The sequence below is a fragment of the Triticum urartu genome, chromosome 1A, assembly GCF_056163025.1.
Source record: "Triticum urartu cultivar PI428250 chromosome 1A, HENAU_Tu73, whole genome shotgun sequence".
Classification (NCBI taxonomy): domain Eukaryota; kingdom Viridiplantae; phylum Streptophyta; class Magnoliopsida; order Poales; family Poaceae; genus Triticum; species Triticum urartu.
In genome coordinates, this window is record NC_141873.1 from 557381688 (window position 1) to 557404840 (window position 23153).

The 23153-nt window shown below is 46.1% G+C and overlaps 1 protein-coding gene and 1 pseudogene across 2 annotated transcripts; one reads left to right on the top strand and one right to left on the bottom strand.

The window, feature by feature from the left end:
* The first annotated feature begins 1197 nt into the window (after positions 1-1197).
* LOC147992664 (uncharacterized) lies at positions 1198-4256 on the top strand (annotated as a pseudogene). The gene is made up of 3 exons (XR_015615385.1): positions 1198-2370; positions 2454-3928; positions 4039-4256. The product of XR_015615385.1 is annotated as an uncharacterized LOC147992664 (transcript).
* Positions 4257-20390: 16134 nt separating this feature from the next.
* On the bottom strand, positions 20391-21245 carry LOC147992665 (uncharacterized). The gene has a single exon (XM_087541043.1). The coding sequence runs from the start codon at positions 21243-21245 to the stop codon at positions 20391-20393; it is 855 nt and encodes a 284-aa protein (XP_087397169.1).
* Between the last annotated feature and the right edge of the window lie 1908 nt (positions 21246-23153).

Consider the following 23153-nt stretch of genomic DNA (forward strand, 5'->3'; position numbering starts at 1 on the left):
TCAGCGCAGGTCAGCAACGAATTGAAGCCAACACCTGTATGGCACACCATTTTGTTCAACGTTGACGCATGCATGGGCTCTGTTCACGACGCGAGCTGAGGTAGAGGATCCCCATCGTCCGTGTACGGTGTACCGTTGCGTTGCACAGGCCCTCGTTTCTGGTCGGAGGATGATGCTTTCGCTCGGCGTCGCATCCAGTCCGGTCCAAGCCAATCTGATCCGCGCATCGGCAGCGCATGTGACGGAGCGATGGCGACGCCCCGAGCGACAGCCCGCCCGCCCGGCACGGAGATACTATCCTTGATGATCCCCGTATGACTGGCCAAAACCCTGTGTGCTCCGTCCGTTTTGCACCACCCCCACGCGACCTGCCCTTCAGTCGGTCACGGGTCTGTGAATTGCTGGGAGACGCGTACGTGTGTCCACCTTTCACGCGCGCATGCAGGCGGCCTGATGATGCATGCATGCACCGACACGTGCAACGCCGTTGCATTTCTTCTGGCCAAAAAAGTCTCGTGTGGTTACAGTTGTTCGTCTTCTTGCCTTGGGACTACTTGGTAGTACTACGATCCAGTGGCGGAGCGAGCGCCCAGCGACCCTGGGCAGTTGCCCGGGCTCGCTGGCACTCCAACGGCAACAGTGGTCGTACCACAATATGTGAAACTTCTCGATACGGAGTGTATTTACCCGGACAAAACTGGATTAGGTCTCCTTCACAGCCCAACCCAGTTATTTACTAGAACGTCCCGATCACTCCAGCCCACTAGAAAAAAAAAGAATACCATCAATCGCTTCGCTCCAGCCCACGAGGCAACAGGGAATACCATCGATCGCTCCAGAGTCTAGACAGTTCTCGGCTTCTCGCGTACTCGCGTCTCTTCGGTTTCTCCCAAGTGCGGCAGGGGCTTGAAGGCGAGGCGGCGATCTGGGCTGGGCGAGCGGCAGGCCGACGGCGAGCCGGCAGTGGCCACGGTCGTCCCTTCCTTTGTCCCTTCCTCTCCTGAAGGCTGGGGCAGTTCCTTTCCTTCGACTTCCGGTAAGATCGCATACTTAATAACTGATTTGGGTTGAGATATTGATGTACTTAGGGCTTATTTAGGAACTTTTGATTGGGGACGATTATGACCAAAGTCCAAAGAGAAAATCTATTTGTTAGCTGTTGGAAACTACAGAAACTGTAAGTTCATTAGACTGACAAACTAGTATGCAGGTTGCAGACTCTTTCCTCTAGTAATTTTAAGAAACACCGATTTCACTTTGGCAACATCAAGAAATACTTGATAATCTGATACATGTAGTTGATGCAAGTAGCTTTGTTATTGTACTGTACTATGAACTTGTGATTAACCCATATTCTTATTTGTGTAAAAACTAACTTCAGATTTTTTTACTCACTAAATTTCAGAGATGAGGAGGTTTTTGGTTAAGAGAGCAAGGATTGAAAATATGAATGATGTGCAACCTGAAGTAGAAGTAGAGCAAAGGACTGAAACTGTGAATGATGCGCAGCCTGAAATAGAAGTAGAGCCATCAGCGCCTAACGTTGCCAATGAATTTAATCCAAATGCGATTGAGCGCGATCCGGGAAAAAGGAAACAAATTTGTGAGTATCCTCCTGATATTCAAGACCAAGTGAGGAGAGCATATATATTGAAGGGTCCAATGCAACCAGATTTGAATAAATACCATCGTACTGAATTTGGAAGTTCGCGTTCCTCAAAAGCATTTTCCAAATCTTGGTATAAAAGGTACGACTGGATAGAATACAGTGAGTGGAAGAATGCAGCGTATTGTTTTTATTGTTTTCTCATTAAGCAACCCGAAAGGGCTGAGCACTTTGGTTATGAAGTCTTCACCAAAGAAGGATTTACAGATTGGAAGCATGCATCTAAAGGCTTCAAAGATCATATTGGTGGTCATGGTAGTAGGCACAACTCTTGCGTCAAGCATTATGATGATTATAATAATCAAAGACAAAGTGTGGCAAGTAACTTTGCTAGATCAAGCAAGGAATCAGAAGAAATGTATAAGATTCGTTTAACTTGTTCTGTAAGTTGTTCAAGATATCTCATTGCACAAGGCTTGGCATTCCGTGGACATGATGAATCAGCTACTTCTCTAAACAAGGGAAACTTTAGAGAGATGATAGATTTGGAAAAAAACTAAGAATGAACAAGTCAGGGATGCTTTTAACCGTGGTGGCAGAAATTGCACAATGACATCTGGTGACATTCAAAAGGAGCTTGCAATGTGTTGTGCACATGAAGTTAGAAAGAAGATCATGGCGGAGCTTGGTGACAAACAATTCTCGGTGCTTATTGATGAATCACGTGATATATCTATGAAAGAGCAAATGGCTGTGATGTTGAGGTTAGTAGTTTCACTTTTATTTTGTTGTTTGTTTGTCATTTATTCTCTATGCAACCAACTGACATTATTGTGTTTTCCTATAGGTTTTTGAATGACAAAGGGAGGGTTGTGGAAAGATTCCTTGCTTTGCATCATGTCAAAGATACGACGTCCGAGTCACTAAAGGATGCTCTTTATGGCATTCTTGACCATTATAAGTTATCAATTTCAAGGATACGGGGTCAAGGATATGATGGGGCTTCAAATATGAGAGGTGAATTTAATGGTTTGCAGAAAAAGATCATAGATGAAAACCCCTATGCTTTCTATGTTCATTGCTATGCTCACCGTCTGCAATTGGTGGTCGTGTCTGTTGCTAGTAGTTGCTCATCTATTCATGATTTCTTTGAGTACATCTCCTTGATTGTGACTACAACAACAACATCTTGCAAGAGAAGGGATGCATTGACCGAGGCACAACACCAAGACATTCTGGATAGACTTGAGAGTGGTGAGATATCTACTAGAAGGGGCTTGCACCAATCATCTACTCTTTCTAGACCGGGGGATACTAGATGGGGTTCACATCATACTACCTTACTGCGTTTGGATCAAATGTGGTCCTCCGTGTTAAAGGTGCTTAGTACAGTTGATGAATATGGACGTGGACCATCTCAAGCAGCAGGTTTGATAGAAAAAATGGAGAGCTTTAAATTTGTTTTCATTCTGAAGCTTATGTTGAAGTTATTTGGCATCACAAATGAGCTTTCAAAAGTTTTGCAAAGAAAAGATCTCAATATTGTTCTTGCCATGGAATTAGTTAATGATGTCAAGGCTCGGTTGGCAACGTTCAGAGAGAGTGGTTGGGATAATTTATTTGGTGATGTCCAAGAATTTTGTGGTGCTAATAGTATTCTAGTACCAAATATGGACGAAGTAATACCAGTTCGTGGTCGTTCAAGGAGAAAAGGGAGAACTGTTACTAATCTTCACCATTACCGTGCAGAGATTTTTTATGTTGCTATTGACAAAATTTGTGCGGAGATGGATCACCGCTTTAGTGAAGAAGCAAATTGTGTGCTTGATTGCTTCTCATGTCTTGACCCCAAGGACTCTTTCTCCAAGTTCAATGTTGATAAACTTGCTCGTCTTGCTGAAATTTATCATGAAGACTTCTCTAATGATGAACGTGGAACAATAAGAGAGCAGCTCCTCACTTATATAAGTCAAGTGAAAAGGCATGCTTCTTTTTCTACTTGTGATGATGTTCAAAGTTTGGTCGTGAAGATGGTTGAAACTAAGAAAAATCTGGTATTTCCATTGGTATACAAATTTATTGAGTTGGCTTTGATATTGCCGGTGTCAACTGCATCTGTTGAGAGAGCATTTTCAGCAATGAATATTATCAAGAATAAATTGCGTAGCAAGATCAACAACGAATGGTTCAACGACTTGATGATATGTTACACCGAGCGGGAGTTATTCAAGTCAGTTGATGATAAAGATATTATTCGAACATTTACAGCAATGAAGTCTCGGAAAGGACATTTGCCTCGTGATTTTCTTTAGCACACTATTGGTACGTTCCATCTAACCTTTTCTATTGTTACAAGCTCTCTGTTTTGAATAAATAAACAAATCACAACACTGAATTTTTGTGAATAACAAATCCATTTTCTTATCATGTAGTGTCTTCTAGGATATATTGATGGTGTCATGGTGATTTAGACGGCTACACTTTTGTTGGCAAGATGGCTAGTTTGGCTGATTGGCTCTATGCTTTAGTTTGATTCCATGTCTTTTGTTGTCAAGTCACAACTTCATTTGCTATCTGAAATGGAATATTGATATATTAGTTCGCTTAAATATTACATTTGTCTGACTGTTATGTTCGTATTTTCACTTCAATATTAATGTGGATTTGTGCTTTGCAAGTTTGATGCATAGTATATATTATCTACCCGGTACGAAATTTTTTATTTGCATGTTAGACATTCATGCTTAAGTTTGCCCGGACTTCACAAAAGTTCTGGCTCCGCCCCTGCTACGATCCTACTACGTGCGAACCCCACGGTTGTGTAGTACGTGTATCATGGTTCCGGCCTGTGGCTGTGAGTAATGCAAGAGATTTTCTGAGTACTACGTAAAACCGGCATGGGACTTAAGTAGCAAGAAGGATACATCCAAATATAAGCACGGTTCTCGTGTACGAAAGAGAAAGGGTTATAGAAAACCATCTTTTACAGTAGTTCCACTGCTGGGAGGGAGTGACAGAGGCGAGCTTAATTAGCCAGGTAGTCGTCCCTGTGCCGGGTTACAAAATGGCAAGATCCGGGAACAGTTCCGTCGCTGGCTCGGCACTGCTGCTGCCCCCACACCGTGGCACATCAACCGTCGGTCGCATTATGTGGACGGGCCAAGGAGAGCAAACCAAGCAGGCAGGGACAAATCGATCAGGCAGAGCCCGGCTCGCCGTGCCAGACAACGCACGCAAATGAACCACAAGCGAACGAGCGTGCGTTGCTTTCGCGCGCACGATACGACCGGAGTTAATATGCCATGAATTCATGGCTCGTGCCCGCGGCCGCGGCCCGTGCAACGTGCATGCATGAATGCATGTTGCAAACTAAAGCGCAGCAGATACGTGTTACATCAGCTGGCACGTTACTTGCAGGTTAACCAGCGAGGAATTATCAAAACATATCGTACGCGGCATGTTCTTCTTTTTCACTCTGAGATACTAGCAAATCCAATCATGCATCTGTGCTACTAGTACGAAGGAAGTGAACATAGAGATGCACATGCATGCATATGTTGGCCACGGAGTAGGAGTATGCTTCACCGATGGCCGTGGAGCTGTTTGGACTGTGACAAAAGAGAAGGAGAAAAGGAGAAATCTTATGTAAGTAGTAGTATGTGCGAGGTAGCGACCAGTCATGACAATTTAAGATACACTAGCTAGCTCTAGCGGCCCTTCTTTAGGAAAAGAGATGGTACTGTCTAGCCTTTGCTAGTGGCACGGTCGGATCATATGTCACGCCTTTTGATTTGCTGCAACCGTGATGATAACTAGACAGGTCTATCGATCAGAGGTAGCAACACTGCTTCACGGAAAGCCGCTAGTGTAGTTCGGACGGTCTCACGTGATTCTTCTTTCTGTGGTGCACGCCGCTCTTCGAGTTGAAGGTTTCTCCTTCGGGGCAATGAAACAAAGGGTGGGACCTGTTGATGGCAAATAACTGAAACGCAAAGATGGGCTTTTGTAGTTTTGTGAGCAAATACGGGGTTCCACTGCTCAATAATGTTATCATGAGTGCGAGGGGAATCTTAGGCCAACTCCACCGCACGACCCCATTTTGTCCAGCCCCGTTCATTTGGGGTAAAAAGGACAAATAAGGCGGCCCAGCGTGCGACGGCCCGCACCCATCTGATCTGTTTTGTGTCCGGGCCGACCCATTTCGAGCGCAAACTTGCGTCGGGTTTGGGTCGCGGCGGACACCAAACGGATGCGCGCCTCGTCCGCGTCGGGGCCGCGTGGCAGGCAGCAACCTACCTCCCACCCGCCCACATCAGTGCGCATGCGCGGGCGGCCCCGCTTGGCATCCGCCCAGGCGAACGGTCGCGGTCCTTCTTAAATGGGAACACGTGGACCGGTCGTCGTCCATACTGCCCCACTCCATCCCGCGGCCTTCTCGAAACCCGACAGCACCAAAAACCCCAAACCCTAGCCTCAAGCTCGCTCGCTGGCCACCCGCAGCCATGGGGCTATGGAACTACGGCCGCAAAGGCAAGCACGACCGCGAGGCTGGCTCCTCATAGGGACGCCGCGGCTCGGTGAAAAGGAGGAGCCCGCATCGCCACCGCGTCGGGCCCCCGCGCCGCCCGCGTTCTTCATCGCGCCCACGGCCGCCGGCAAGCGTGACCAGCACTACATCGAGGCGGCCATAAGCCGCCGTTATTGAGAGATGAGGACGCCGCTACCGTGGAGCGGCGTCCACCTCCCCAACAAATGGCACTTGTCGGCCGACCGCGTGCCGATCCCGCCGGTCCCGCTGAGCGGCCCTGCGCGCCGTCAGGAGATCGAGCGCTGCCGCCGCCTCCTCCCGGACGACCTCTACTACGACGAGAGGTACGCCCCCGACTCGCCCTTGTGGAACACTTGGTTCCAAGATGAGCACGACATGCGGCGGGCGTCCTTCTTCGCCGGCACATCGACGGGGCCGCGGCGGCCACGTGAGCACCGAGCGGCTGCTCCCAGGCGCGCGGGCGTACGCGGGTGCGCGGCCTCACGCCCACGTCGTCATCGTCGCCATCTCCATCGCCACCACCACCTCCTCGCATGACAGCGGAGGAGGAGGCCCGTCTCATGGCGCGTGTCATGAAGGACTCCATGCGCACGCACGACGAGCGCCAAATGGGTGGGCCTCGGGGAGATGACGGCCCTCTCCGCGGCCGGCGACGTCGCCATTCCCGAGCTGGAGATGGTGGCGAAGGAGGAGGTGGTGGAGGACCCGCCGGTGGCCGCGTTCCACCCGGCCCTGGTAGGCTAGTGGTGGAGCTGGTCGTGCACGGCGGAGCAGATGGCGGCCGCCGTGGGGGCGTGAACTGATGCCCCATGCCGCCACGGTCATCAGAGTGGGAAGCCTCGCTGCGGGAGGAGGTGGTGCAGGCACCTGTCACCTTCCACCACGCCGCCCCCGTGCACCAAGGACCCCTGGCCCACCTGTGGACGCCGTCAGACTACGTCGACCTCGTCAGCGACGACGACGACACCGGCGGCCACCAAAGATGGCGACGACCATGGCATGGACGGGCGCGACAGGTGCGCGCGTCGGCTTTTTTCGTTTTGTTTTAATGTTAATTATAAAACTGGGCCGTTTAAGTGGACCATGGAACTGGGCCTTTTAAGTGGACCATGGAACTGGGCCATTTCGTGGCCGTGACCCCTAAATATGTTTTAAGTTTTTTTAACTACGTTTATTTACTTTTTTAGTCATTTAATTTAAGTTTTTTGTTTTTTTTATCACGTCCACCCCGGACATGATTTGGGGTGCGGCCGCGCATTGGACGCACCCATGACCCAAATGGACAAATGCGGGCATAGGTAAAGCCATTGCCGCCCCAAAGGGACAAAATCCGGTCAAATCAAACGTCCGTTTGAAATTGTGCGGTGAAGTAAGACTGCATCTCAAGCAAGTCCATAGAGAGCTAGCTGGTGTGACCTTGGTCCCTGGCGCCTCAGTAATGGTTTACTACTGGCTTTACTGCTAGTGTTAGACTAGCCACAGTGGATAGTAACATATATTAGTAACATACATATATCCCTAAACTATGTTACTACCTTCATAGTGGATAATAACTTAAGGCCCTGTTTGGTTCCAAATAAGTCACCAACTTATAAGTCGAAAAATAAAAAAAGTGACTTATTTTGCCAAACAGACCCAACTTATAAGTCACCCCAACTTATAAGTCATAAGTTACTCCACCCCAACTTAAAACTTATAAATCACCCCCTTTTACATGGGTCCCACCACCTTTACATAAAAAACAAGATGAAAAGGTGTGGTCAGGTGACTTATAAGTCAGGTGACAACCAATCAGACGTGACTTATAAGTCACTGGTTTTAAGTCACCTGACTTATAAATCAGGTGACTTATTGAAACCAAACAGGCTCTAAGTGTGATAACATGCAAAGATTCATTCATTAGGTTATAGATTCATATTGCATTGGGATATGTGATGTTACGGTAACTAGCTAAGTTACTACAACTGCATCTCTTTTCATTAGCTCATTGCCACATAAGCAAATTTGCTGAGTTGGACTTGATGTTACTGCTGAAGTTACTCCCACTGTGACTAGTCTTATCATCTCCACGCATGGTGTTGAGCGCGAGAAGTAGCGTGTTGTTGGACATTAAAAAATGTGCACACATAAATATTTGTATAAACTACGGTTGACATCCTTGCCTGGTTAACACCAGACATTAGCAGTCCTTAACTAACCCACAGCAACACCCAAATGTTCAAACTCCAAAGCTAGCTAACATTTCCCGGACATACCGGCCGGGACACCCGCAACCACTCCACTGTCCATACGAACGATGAGCGATCTACGGGTCCATGCTACCACATCAGGACAGAGATGAGCCTCCAACTCACCTCACCCGTTAACAATCCTCCTCCGGCCGCGTTGTACATGGCACGATGCAAGCCGGCTGGCCGGTGCCGGTGCGTGTGCTGCGATTGGCAGGGCATGGCGGACTGACTAATACTTACTACCACTGTGCATGCAGCGCCTGGTCCCGCACCTGCACCACCCAGGACCATGCATGCACCCACCTGAACGGGCCTGTGCCAACTGCCAAGTCGGAAGCGATCGCCTGATTTTTCCCGAAGAAGCCGGGGGGCGCGCTGCACAAGTACTGTAGCTAGCTAGCCCGCTGCGACGGCCAGCGAATGGCCGGCAGATCTTGCCAGCCAGGAGCTCTAGGAAGTGGTGAGTGGATGAGTGACCACATCACGGACGCAAAAGCTTGAGAGATCGACGAGATTCCAGGACCCCGCGTCAAAGCTTGCTGATGCACGTAGAAAGATGTGCGTCCGCTGGCCGCGCATGGGTCATGCTGTTGAGTGGATGAGTAGTGGTCAAGCAGCTGTTGTGTTTGTTCTGCTTGCCATGCACTTCTTTATGATCCGGCAGCACACGTTTAGGACATATTTCAAGATTATCAATGGCTTCAATGTTAAAACAAAGGAATAGAAGAAAAAAACATAGAACTAAGATTTCACCCACCACAAAATCCTACTCCCTCCGTTTTAGAATATAAGTCTTTTTATATATTTCAATATAGACTACATACGGAGCAAAAAGAGTGAATCTACACTCTACACTACGTATATACATCCATATATAGTCCATATTAAAATCTCTAGAACGACTTATATTTAGGAAGTACATGAATTCAAAATACAGGAATCCTGTAATGAGTCCTTTTGGGTGATTCATATATAGGAAAGAAACATATGAAGTTTGAATGATTAAAGCCGTGCATAGAATGTTGGTTAGCAACATGTCCTTTATCCAAACTCAAAGTCAAAGGGCATTCGTCGGAAGAAGTCCCTATTATTGGAATCATACAAAATCTTATGAAATTCGTATAATCAAAAGAGAGCCTTAAATGACTTCCTTTGATATTCTGACAAAAATGAATCACACTACTGGTCTCTTTGCTTTGAAGAAACTTCGTGTCCATAAGCTTTTGCTTTCTGTAGGGTTCTTATAGCAAGACATCCTATTCCTATCAATTTAAAGCGTACGAACCAAAAAAAAAATCTATAGTTGTGTAGTAAGCTCATGGATATTCGTTTCTAGTCATTTTGTTCACGCATTAAGAGGCCACGAATCTGAATGTAACAAGTACCGATTACGACAAACTCGCTATCAAGCTGCAGGATTTCTGAAGGATGCATTATCTAGCTAGGCTATGACTATCCAGACCAAACGAATATGCAACTTTCAATCTAGCATCTTGTCCTTTTTAGTATAGTACTCCAAAAGGAATTACTAGTACTACCATACTATATATTAACAGAGACATGGGGCAAGATTAAGCGGGTGCTCTAGCCAATCAGATAGGGAAGCTAATCTATTCTTGACGCTGAACACACTATGGAGATGTCAGCTTGGGACTTCTCAATTTTTCAGCTGAACCTCTTGTCCCGTAGCATCTTGATTTCACTTTCACTGGATTAGCCTACCCCATAAACTTTCCCGGCTTATACGGAACACTAATCATGTCTCCACTTCTTAATACACTACTCCTTGCACAACCTCCCATTTAAACTCTCGTCGTTTCTGTTGACACCAGATTTTGGCACGGCGAAGAACTTAATTAAGATGGCCTCAAATGGAGAAGTGCTCAAAGTGAGAAAGTTCCGTATCGTCAAAAGGAAAAAAATTTATATTTGGGCCATAGTCATCCGGTCTCATCTCTAAGGCCGAAGTTATGTTCGAAATACTCAGATTTTGTATTCAGAACACTATTCGGCTGATTACGCCCCCGAGATGGCCTCATATGGGAAAAGTTTCTACACGAATTGTCTTCGCCTCGTTGAAGCGATCGATTTTGATATAAAGAACGTCTAAATCGAAGTTCGTATGCAAAAGTTAGAGTCAAAACTATGTGCTGCATAAGTCTGCCCCGGAAGTTCCAGGCAAAACTTCCGGGGAGGTTCCGGGCTAAACAAAAACTTTGCACGCGGTGTGCCCCGAAGACTGGAATTTTAACATTTGCGGGGCCGATTTCAACATCAAGATGATCTCGAATGAAAAAGTGATCAACTAAGGAATTTTTCTCCATTGCAAGATCTACAACTTTGCTTTTGGAACCATCGCGATCTGAAGCCATATGCGACCTGCAGGAGCTGTGCAAGAGGGCTACTTGATGTAATTTTAGCCCAGAAGTTTCAGGCTGACCGGAAGTTCCGGCCCTCGTGGTCCGAGTTAGGTTATTTTTGATGTTTTGGACGGGATTTGAGTCCTTTTCTTGTACGGAAAGTCCAGCCGCCTCATATATATGTAAGAGGTGACGGCCGATTGAATAACAACACACAATCGAACAAATCTATCTACACCTTTTACCTTTACTTTTCCTTCTCCCTTGTTCTTCTTCTTGCCTGTTCTTCGTTCGTTCTTCTTGTTGCAGAGCGGCGAACCTCGAGGCCCTAGGGGCGATCAGGTCGACCTAGGGCAGCCCATAGCCACCGCGCGCCCTGACGGGGTCCCTCCCGGGCGTGTGGGGTTTCGGGTCCTGAAAAGCACCCGCCGGATTGCTTGTGTACCGCGCTTCCGGACGGGTCTCCTTCGACGCGAGCTGCGGTGCATCACCCTCGGCGTTGGAGGTACACGGTGACGTGTTCGTGTGCGAACACACTTTTTGGCGACTTCGCTGGGGACGAAGCTTTGAACGGTCTCCGGCCCGTTTTTGCTACGAAGAGATCGTCATCTAGGGTTTGCAATCTACAAATGTAAAATGAATACTCAATTCACTTATGTAGAGCAAATAATGCATATGTTGTTGCTAGATCGTTTAATGAGCATAATGTATCGGCTAGCCCTAGCTTTATCAATCATGTATCTAATTATGTGCAAGAGCCGATGCAACAAAATCTCCATGCTTCAACTTCATATAATATCAGCAACATGCAACATATGTATCCCAACTCCCATGCATTGGCAAGCCCACAAATCTATATGCCGATGAACAACATGATGAGTTCGGTTAATCAAGTTGAGATACCCCATGTAGGAACTTCCAATAGGATGCAACAACGTGTTTTGAATTTTTATTCATCGGCAAATAACTTGCAGTTTGTTAATCCTAACGTGCCGGTGGATAGAGGAACTGGCCATGCTACTACTAGTTATTCGGTCAATTACCCTCAAACATCATATGCTACACCTCATGCTACTAATTTTCTGGCACCATACGCAACTGTTGATGTCCATAATTCGGCTCCCCACCTTCGTGGTGATGGCTGAATAAGTGAAACTTCTACAGGAGCACAAACGCCTTCATCTACTACCATGGCATATCATGTACCCCCAACACAATTACAGAATTTCGGTGACATATCGTTATCGAAAGAGTCTAAAAGTGTCGGGGGCAATTCTATCCAGATTGGGTCATTAAGAAAAATCTTACGTCTTTTTGGGATGAATACAATGTTGTTCTACATGAATTAATAAAAGAGGGAAAGCCTATTAATTCTACTGCAATCCAAGCTAGAGTATGCCAAAAAGAGAAAGCATTGGGTGTGGATGGAATTATCAAAAAAGATGGTGATTCGGATAATAAAGTTAATTCGGCTATTGAAAAGACTGAATCAAATATTACGTATGCCGAATCTATTCTAGAAAAACAGGATGACAAGGTGTTGGGAAGCTATTCGAAAGAGGAACAACCTATCGTTCAAGTAACGCAACCATCATGCTCTCCCAACGTGTTTGAAAAGGCATGTCTAGCAAGTGATTTACCTATCTTCCGATTTGGTCGCAGCTTTATTGTTGATGCTTTTATAAGAGAAATTCTCATAAATAATTTTGAAAGATCAATGACGAAGAGAAATTTACTTGTTAGCAATAAAACTGTTATAGAACATATCGTTCGGTCTATTGTGCCATTTATAAAGACCGATAGTGACCTATTATTGCAGCCAAAGTTTTCCCCATTGCTTTATCAAAATTTCATATCTAATTGGGTAGCTTTTCTTGTTTCTTACTTGGCTTGCACTTGGTCTCAATTGAGACATGTGTATTCTAACTAATTTCGTTTCAGAAATTTAAAGCCAAGGTCAAATTCTTTTGAAAAATCTGATGCTAATATAATATCTTATCCAAATACATCGGAGATAGGGTGTAAAACACAATGCATAGCCGAATGGGAAGATTCTAAATCTGAATCATTCGTTTGCTCAACTCCAAAGCCGTTTGCACATCAAGATCGGCTAGAAAATAAGAAGTATACCTTCAATTCAAGCATGTGTGATCAAATATTTGATTTGTCGCTGAAAAATAATTACATTAGAGTTCTTGATCACCATGTGAAGCCATCAATCCAAGGACGAATGTATTGCAAGTTCCATGATTCGTCCAAGCATAATTTTGAGGATTGCAACATGTTTCATCAAATACTTAAATCGACCATTGATAAAGGACGATTAAAATTTGTTGAAACACTAAGGGATGACCAGTCTATTCTAATTGGTCCTAATGGAAAAAGGTTTTTGAATCGGCTGCTTCAAGACGATTCCTTTAAAGATGAGAAGGTAAAAACTATAGGTGATGGGATCAAGCTTTCAATTAAAAAAGTTGTCCAAGAGCACAATTAAAATATTCTTAAAGGCATGAGTTCTATCGAAGATACAATGAAGACGCCAAGGACTGGGGGGCAACAAGAAAATCCAAAGATTGATGCAAGTCAAGACAAAGGAGATAAAGGCCGCAATAACCAGAAGTGCAAGAAATCCAAGGTCACTTTTGCACAATTATTAGATAAATATCAAAATAAGAGTGAAGAAAAAAATGCTTATCGGCCAACTAATGAAAAAGCATCAAGATCACCCCCTAGGCGCAAACCCGAGGATTGGTATTGGCAAAATGAGAATTCTAATGCGGTATATTCATATCCATATTTTGTGCCGCCAATGCCAATGCCATGGATACCTTCCTATGATCATGTAAATCCATATCCATCATGGGACAAGTATGATACAAGGGCGCATTCTTCATCTTATTTTAGACCATCTCACAAACATTATGCAGCAGCTCCAAAAAGATCAACATTTGAACAATCACATGTCAAAGACCGTTTCAATCGTAAAGAATCGGTCCGGAGCTCAAGGAGCAAGAAAGAGGTGGTCAAACAAATTTATCGTGTTAAAAAAGAAGGCCGTAAGAGCGCTACTTCAGATTTGATCTCAAATGAGAAGGAGCCGATTAAAGTATTGACATTGGCTACTAATGGCGATGAGGCAAGTCAATCAAGTACCAAATCTGAAGAGAAGAAGTTGAGAGTGCACATGGTAAAACAAGAATTGCCATTGCTTCAAACAAAATCACAGCCAGGGTACCCACTCGACTTATCATATTGGCAAAAAAAAGAAATTACAAAAATTAGTGCACAAGAAGTTGAAGAAAGGAATATGGCATGGGTTCTCAAAGGAAGTATTCAAAATAAGAATTATGTGCAAGCTTCCTTTACAAGGAGTGCGGCAAATGTGAAGAAGGAAAAGAGTGAAAACTATGAAGGACCAAGCCGAAGGTTTCAACATCTTCGGTCCACACATTATCCATTTTCTTCAACAATGTCGTTGATGCCTATGCCATGGAATTTTTAATCAGGTATGATTGGTTACCCTCAATGGGCTTATTTTAAACCATGGATGCAATATAATTTCTTACATCATGAAAGGGTATTACCAAATCATCATATGTTTGATTAGATTTACTTTTGTTGCTAATCCAAATGGCTGATATATATACTTATCGTCCTAAGCACATAAAATGGCCGATGGAGTGCTGACATCGTCCTTAGGAAAAGCATCATGCAAGTTATTTTTCGGCACACAAGTTTGCCGAAAAACAGGGGGGCATGTGTTGACACCAAATTTTGGCACGATGAAGAACTTAATTAAGATGGCCTCAAATGGAGAAGTGCTCAAAGTGAGAAAGTTTCGTATCGTCAAAAGGAAAAATTTTGATATTTGGGCCATAGTCATCCGGTCTCATCTCTAAGGCCGAAGTTGTGTTCGAAATACTCAGATTTTGTATTCAGAACACTATTCGGCTGATTACGCCCTCAAGATGGCCTCATATGGGATTGTTTCTACACGGATTGTCTTCGCCTCGTCGAAGCGATCGATTTTAACATAAAGAACGTCTAAACGGAGTTCGTATGCAAAAGTTAGAGCCAAAACTATGTGCTGCATAAGTCTGCCCCGGAAGTTTCGGGCAAAACTTCCGGGGAGGTTCCGGAGTAAACAGAAACTTTGCACGCGGTGCGCCCGGAAGACTGGAATTTTAACATTATTTGCAGATTTGCGGGGCCGATTTCGACATCAAAATGACCTCGGATGAAAAAGTGATAAACTAAGGAATTTTTCTCCATTGCAAGATCTACAACTTTGCTTTTGGAACCATCGCTATCCGAAGCCATATGCGACTTGCAGGAGCTGTGCAAGAGGGCTACTTGATATAATTTTAGCCCAGAAGTTCCAGGCTGACCGGAAGTTCTGGCCCTCGTGGTCCGAGTTAGATTTTTTTTTAATGTTTTGGACGGGATTTGAGTCCTTTTCTTGTACGGAAAGTCCAGCCGCCTCATATATATGTAAGAGGTGACGGCCGATTGAATAACAACACACAATCGAACAAATCTATCTATACCTTTTACCTTTACTTTTCCTTCTCCCTTGTTCTTCTTCTTCCTCATTCTTCGTTCGTTCTTCTTGTTGCAGGGCGGCGAACCTCGGGGCCCTATGGGCGATCAGGTCGACCTAGGGCAACCCTTAGTCGCCGCGCGCCCTGACGGGATCCCTCCCGGGCGTGTGGGGTTTTGGGTCCTGAAAAGCACCCGCTTCCGGACGGGTCTCCTTCGACGCGAGCTGCGGTGCATCACCCTCAGCGTTGAAGGTACACGGTGACGTGTTCGTGTGCGAACAGTTTCAGTGTTGCAGATCTATACAGTGTGATGGAATTATGTAGCTGTGACCAATATCATTTTGCTGTTCATGACGCAACCTGCAATGCTTATCAATAACAGTTTCAGTGTTGCAGATCTATACAGAGTGATGGAATTATGTAGCTGTGACCAATATCATTTTGCTGTTCATGACGCAACCTGCAATGCTTATCAATAGTGGTAGCACATTGTATAATCTTCAGTTTCTCCCCTGTGTAAAAGCGTGATCGCTTGAGATTTGAAGGGCAGGCATCGCACCCGAACAAACAAATGGCCCCTGTGAGATTCTCTTGCAAATGGTCCTGATGCGTAAAAGAGAAACCCAACCATGGGTGCAATTCCGGCAGGGCCACATGGCATTTCTGAAACCATCTTTTGCTAATCTGGAAATCGATGGGGCGTGTCTTTTCTTCGGACCGAGACAGGTAAAAGGTTTGCTTAGTTGCTTTCCATTATCTGGTAAGCCAATAAGAGCAACTCCAACACAGGGACCTAAATGAACATAGATTTTGTCCGTTTTTTGTCCGTTTGGATCTCATATCTGCTTGACAGACATGGGGCGGACATGGCGAGCATCCAACGCCAAAACACAAAAGAGGACAATCACCGCGTCCGGCTTCTGCCGCGCCGGCACGCACTCCCGCCATTCACCGCTCCACCCCGGCTTCCCCCTTCCCTGCCCTGCTTCTCGCCGCGAGCGCGCACCAGGACAGCCTGCGGGACGTCGCAGAGTAGCGTCTCCTACATCTGCTGCGGCACGAAGCTCTGCAGCTCCCGCACGACTCGCCGGCGGAGCCCAGGCTGCTCGTCCCACCATGCGCCGCCGCCGACGAGATCTGCAGTTCCCCGACTCTTCCCGGCGCCGCGCCGCCCGCGTGCAGTTCCCCGGCCCCGTTGGCTCGGCTCAGAACGGGAGGCGGCAACGGAGATCTCCCCGTCGTCCTGGACCACGGCGTGGGATGCAGCTTGTGCCACTGAGCGTGGCGGCGAGCCTTGAGGACGGCGGAGGAGGCGGGAAGGAGGACTGGATGGGGATGGCGGCGGCCTGCGCCTGTGAGCGGGACGACGGAGAAGGCGGGGAAGGAGGATTGGGTGGGGATGCCAGCTCGTGCACGCTCACTGCTAAGTGGGACCAAGGGCGGACACGAGCAGATGATAGTGGTCGAGTAGAGCGTCCGCTTCTATCCGCTTCATATCCATTTCTTCTTAGATTTGAGTCAAGTTTGGGTCGGGGATGGACAGCATGCGGACACGGGCATCCGTTTGGATCGCCCCGTTGGGCCAAGTTTTGTGTTCGGATAATCCAAACAGACAAAATGGATCGCCCCATTGAAGTTGCTCTAATGGCTGCGTCTCCGTGAACATGAGAATAAACCACGTGTATTTCTTCTTCTTTTTTCTGGAGAAATAAACCATTTGTATGGTGATTAGATGCAGAGCAACAATGTCTACATCCACATTAGTTGATCCCAGAAGCATGCACTTTTTCCATTTGGCCTACTTGGAGCTAATCTAGGATGCAAGATTGGTTACTTGCTTGCAAGTCAAAAAGTGAATATGATTGCCAATCTCAAAGAAAAACGACGACGAAGGTCAAAGCCGAATGATGAGGGGATAGCAAGGAAATCCTATCTTATCTTTGCGTAAAATAGTCGAGATGACACACGGGGCGAGCGATCGTGGGCCGACCCAACTCTACAATCACACAAGCTGTTTTTAATATGGTTTCTCCCAAAATCACTAATTAAAAAGTACTCGTTGCAAAGAACTTTTTCGGGTCGCGACAGGTGGCGTACATGCAGCATGCTACTTGTCGCAACTTGGGAATTTTTTTTCGTAGATCCGTTTATTTAAAACGTTTTATCTTTTAAACTGTGCGTCCAAATCTTAAACCGTTTTCACCATTGAATTTCTTACGTCGAGATCTTTAAAACTAGATCCCATGTTGATAGGTTTTAATGAACTTTTTTTCACAAAAAAAACCGGGCGAAAAAACTGAACCGGGAGCATGGGTTTTTCCCTTTCCGAAAGAGGCACGTCCGTGCCTTTCGCGGAATCACACCCGTACCTCTCGTGGAAGCAAAACCGTGACTCCCGTGAAAGGAAAAAAAACAGAAAACACTTTTTTTCGTTTCCGAGAGGCACGGCCATGACTCTCGCGAAAGCAAAACCGTACCTCTCGCAGAAGCAAAACCGTGACTCTCGTGAAAGAAAGAAAAAACAGAAAACGCGTATTTTCTTTCCCTTTCTAAGAGGCACGACCGTGACTCTCGCGAAAGCACAACCGTGCCTCTCACGGAAGCAAAACCGTGACTCTCGTGAAAAAATAAAACAGAAAACACGTTTTGTTTTTCCCTTTCCGAAAGGCACGGCGGTGACTCTCGCGAAAGCACAACCGTGCCTTTCGCGGAAACAAAATCGTGACTCTCGTGAAAGAAAAAAAACAGAAAACGGGTTTTGTTTTTCCCTTTTCGAGAGGCACGGCCGTGACTCTTGCGAAAGCACAACCGTGCCTCTCGCGGAAGCAAAATCGTGACTCGTGAAAGAAAAAACAGAAAACGCATTTTTTTCGTTTTCGAAAGGCACGGCCGTGACTCTCGCTAAAGCACAACCGTGCCTCTAGTGGAAAAAATCGTGACTTTCGCGAAAGAAAAAAAAATAAAACGCGTTTTTTTGGTGCAAAAAAATCAAATTTTTTTGATCGAAAAGCTAAGGAAGACCGGGAGAAAACCAAAACGTCGAAAAAACCCAGAAAAAATGTTTAAAAAGCCAAAAACGCATGCGGAAAACAAAAAAAAAACAAAATTCAGAGGAAGCGCCCAGAGAGCGGCACATGGCGAATGGCTGAGAGCGCGCCAAGTGGCGCTGATCGTTGCGAGGCTCCCGAAGGAGCGCTCGTTAGCTAGTTGCTCCCGGTTTCTCCAGTTTGTTCCAGGTTATTTCGTCTGTTTTTAATTTGCTACTACCGCACCTATTTCCCTCCTTATTTTTTGTTTTTTGTTCTTTTTCAGTTATTTGGATTTTTGCTTTTCACTTTGCTATATTATTTTGTCTTCTCCTGATTACATTTTATGTAAAATAAATACAAATATTTTATTATGTCTCCCTTCCTTCGTTTTCCCCTTTTCTCTGTATTTTTAGTTTATTATTTTGAATTTATGAACAATTGTTTTTTGTACGTGAGTTATCTCTAAAATACATGTCAAATATTTTTCAAATACACTGTGGGAAGTGCCGCCCCTTTTATGCAGCGAGGACTTCCATTGACTAGCACAGTCTACATACACGTGCTCTTTAAGGCTGGCCATAGTGGGGTAACATAACCTGTAACATGCACTTAGGACTAGTAAACATGCTTATGTGGCACATAATTAAAGAGGAAACAGAGGGTTAGAATAACATAGGTAGATACCATATCATGTTAAATGCTATGCTATTTTGTATCATGCATGGCAATAAATATGATCATCTATGATATTATTTTATGTTACTATGCACTATGAAGATAGTATCATATACTAGTATCATATGCATGATACTAGTATATGTTACTTCCCACTATGACCAGCCTAAAGCCATGCTAGATAGCCACTCATCACACGACTCTCAAAACCTAATCTGTGGTGGATCTCAGGGGACAAACCAAAGTCAAAGCGCTTGATCCTTTGCCAAAGAGCAAGTCTCTCTCTCTCTCATATCTGGAAAACTAAGTACATGGTGTAGAGAGAAAGAAATAGAATCTCGTGTCGTGAATAATACAGTGTGAACATTTTTCAACACTTGGTGAGCACTTTTTAAATACTTTATAAATATTTATCCAATACACAAGGAATATTTTCAACTTAAGACAAACATTTTACAAAGTGCGCATTTTTTCAATGCACATTTTTTTTCTAAAAAATAACACAACTAACAAAAGAATTCACACATTTTCAAAAAAATTCACACAATTTCAATATTTCTTGCACATATTAAAAAGTGTTCATGCAATTGTAAAAAATAACAAATATTAGGAAGATATTTATTTAATTTCAAAAAATGTTAACACATTTTCAATTAAATGTTCACTTAACTGAAAACATATTTGGATTGAAGAACATATTCGTGTGTCTTTGGAAACACAACAAATAAGAGTTTAAAACGAAGCAAACCCCAAAAGCGAGAAAACCATCACTGGAAAACAATGCTTGGTAACTCACAAAAAGAAAAGTTGCGGTCCAACTAAAATCACTAACAAGCAACTTGGTGAAACCTATATGACAAGGTAAGGAAGAGCAACAAGCTGCCTAGCAAACACAAATGCAAACTAGAGGAACGGGAAACAGAGCCAAGGCCTCAGGCTCACCCTATTCTCCTTTGATCCTTCCATGAACGGAAGAACCTCAATCACCAAGGGTTCATCTATAGGTGACCACCGGACATTTACAATTTTTCACCCTTTTTGTTCTATTCGTGTGTGCCAGATGGTTGAAATCTTTTAGGATCACAAAGTACCACCGACCACAAGTCTTACCCGACAAGGACACAATGATGTATTTGTTGGAACCGCTCTCTCACACGAATGAATAGAGGTAGAAGAAGGAGCACTTTCTAGTGACCAACGCCCCGGCGTGTGTTCTTTTCTTCTCACGATACCAGCTCCACGTCGCTACTGCGTCCCGCCCGTCCCGCGCGTCACCGACACGCCCGACGAACCCGACGGCACCAGTGCGTCCTGCCCGTTCCGCGTGCATCCGTCGCGCCCGACGAGTCCGACCACACACGCCGTGGCTTATTCCAACACACACACCCTAAGCCACGGCCTAAAGGAGTCCGTCGTCGTCGACGTTGGCGCCGGCCAAGAGAGCCTGCTCCGCCGCCGGTCCTTTCCGCAGCTGCGGGCACTCGCGCCGAAAGTGCCCGTGCTCCCCGCACTTGTAGCAGCGCCTGCGCCTGTTGCCGCCGCTCCCCGACGCCACGCTGCGCCCATCGTCTTCATCCCGAGCACCGCCGTGTCGACGCTCCCGTGCTGCCCACTGCGCCGCCGTCATGAGCAGCTGCTCACCCCCGCGCTCGCCGCCGTCTTGTCCACGACGCCGAACCCGCTCGTCGAACGCACGCAGCCGCCCGAGCGCTTCGTCGAACGCCATTGTCGTCACGTCGTGGAACTGCTCGATGCCGACGACGACGGGGAAGAGGCGATCCGGCACCGTATCCAGCAACTTCTTGACAAGTGCTGCATCGCTCAGCGTCTCCCCGAGGTTGGCATACCTCGCCGCCATCGCCGCGAGCCTCCCGCCGTACACGTCGAGCTCCTCACCGTCCGCCATCTTCAACCGGTCGAATTCGCCGCGCAGCGTCCCCAGCCTCGCCGCGCGGACCCGATCGGCGCCAACGAACCTCACCTTCAGGGAGTCCCATACCTCCCTGGCGGTGAGCTTCGTCGACACCTGCAGCAGCACATCCTCCGGCAACGCCCCGAGAAGCAACGCGCGCGCCATCTTGTCCTTCCGCGCGTTCACCGCCGCGTCGCCCGGCGCCACCGCCTCCCATACAGTGTGGACGTCGAGAATCGCCTGCGCCTTGATGGCCCAAACCGTGTAGTTGTCCGCAGTCAGCATCGGCATCGCCATCGTCGCCGATCCGCCCGCGCCGCCGCCGTGTGGGACGAGCGCCATGGTTGCCGGTGATCTCCCGAACCGAAGCTCTGTATACCAATTGTTGGAACCGCTCTCTCACACGAATGAATAGAGGTAGAAGAAGGAGCACTTTCTAGTGACCAACGCCCCGGCGTTCAACGCCCCGACGTGTGTTCTTTTCTTCTCACGATACCAGCTCCACGTCGCTACTGCGTCCCGCCCGTCCCGCGTGTCACTGACACGCCCGACGTACCCGACGGCACCAGTGCGTCCTGCCCGTTCCGCGCGCATCCGTCGCGCCCGACGAGTCCGACCACACACGCCGTGGCTTATTCCAACACAGGTAGTAGAAAAAAAGAAAGCAATTGCTTTGCCGCCAAAATTGATGAGGCAATCTAGAAATTTATTTTTCTCCACATGGTACTAAGAGCATCTCTAGCAGACCCCCTATCTTCAAATTCAAATATGTATCTCATACTCCCTCCATTCCAGAATGTAGTGCTTCCTCTATTCCCGTGCTTCAACTTTGACCGTAAATTTAACTACCAAGACCGATTGCGGCGGGAGCAAAAATTATATCAGTGAATTCGTATTCGAAAGAAGTTTTCAATTATATAATTTTTTCTCCCGCCGCAGTTGGTCTCGTTGGTTAAATTTATGGTCAAAGTTGGACCTCGGGAAGCGCGGACGCACTATATTTTAGAATGGAGGGAGTATCTCATAATGTTAGTTTTTAGGGGATTAAATTTTTCTTTATCTAGCAAATTTCCTAAAACTTAACCCATCAATAAATTTCGTTTGCCAATTCATCCAACTATCTGGACATATTAATTAAAATTTGATATTTCAACTACCCACAATTCAAATACATATCAAATCAAATGTTCTCAAATTTAACCATTCAGGTTCAAACATAGCATACGATCCAAATTAACGAAGAATCCAGGTAATCATGATGAAAGCTCACAAATCAAGTGTTATGAAGTCGCCAATGTTGCTCAATATAAGATCTTCATTTAGTTGGTTGTGACCTGGTCAGCTTTCGATCCTTCGGTGTGCTTGGAGGAATGCTTCAATCCTATTCGCGTTATAGTCCGGCTCCACCTGGAAACCTATGATGTAGCTCTGTCTATTTCCGAACGGTAGCCGAGGACAACAGTGGCGTTGTCTAGCAGGCTACTGAGGCGGTTCCTGGGCGTGGATGCGACGAATGCGACCGAGATGTAGGGGCGACAACAGGCTGGCAGCGGTGGTCTACTTCGCCAGTTCCGAAGTTGTTGACCGTCTAGAGGTTGCGCTTGACCTTCCTATGCCATCTCCAAGGTCAGGCGGATCAATTCCACGTGAAAACGGATCACAACAGCAACAAGGCAGAGCTACACACACCGGCCTCATGGGCGGCGAGAATGTCAATTCTAGCGATGACGAGTGAGGAGAAGGTGAGAGAGAGTGTGGTGGGGATGCGGGACAGTGTCGCGGAACATGTCTGCCATGGGGTGGGGGTGGGGAGGTGCAACAGCGGCGACACCGACGAGAGGGTCGGCGTCGAGACGAAGTCAGGTGACCGCCTAACTGTCATGGGAAGCCGTTTTTTTCGACTAATACTATGTTGGATTGACGCATTTTACCAGATGTAAAGTTACAATTTTGATGGACTATTGGTTCGAGGGATATGCTAGATTGGCCTTAATCCCTCAAATCGGAAAAATTCCTCCAAATATAACTCTTGGGGGATATGGTAGAGATGATCTAATAGTATTTATAATTCTGAATTTCAATAAATATCTATAATTTAATTACAATTCAATTACTAAAATTTAGAGAAGTATTTAATGACCTCATGTTGCACAAGGATAGCTACATGATTTTTATTTTTTATTGATAATGGCTAGCTACATGAATTTGCTTGAATACCCACCTCTAAAACCTTGCTGCAAGCCGCCACTT

Excerpts from the sequence above, each read along its gene's own strand:
- LOC147992665 (XM_087541043.1), bottom strand. The coding sequence starts at position 21,245 with ATGGCGCTCGTCCCACACGGCGGCGGCGCGGGCGGATCGGCGACGATG.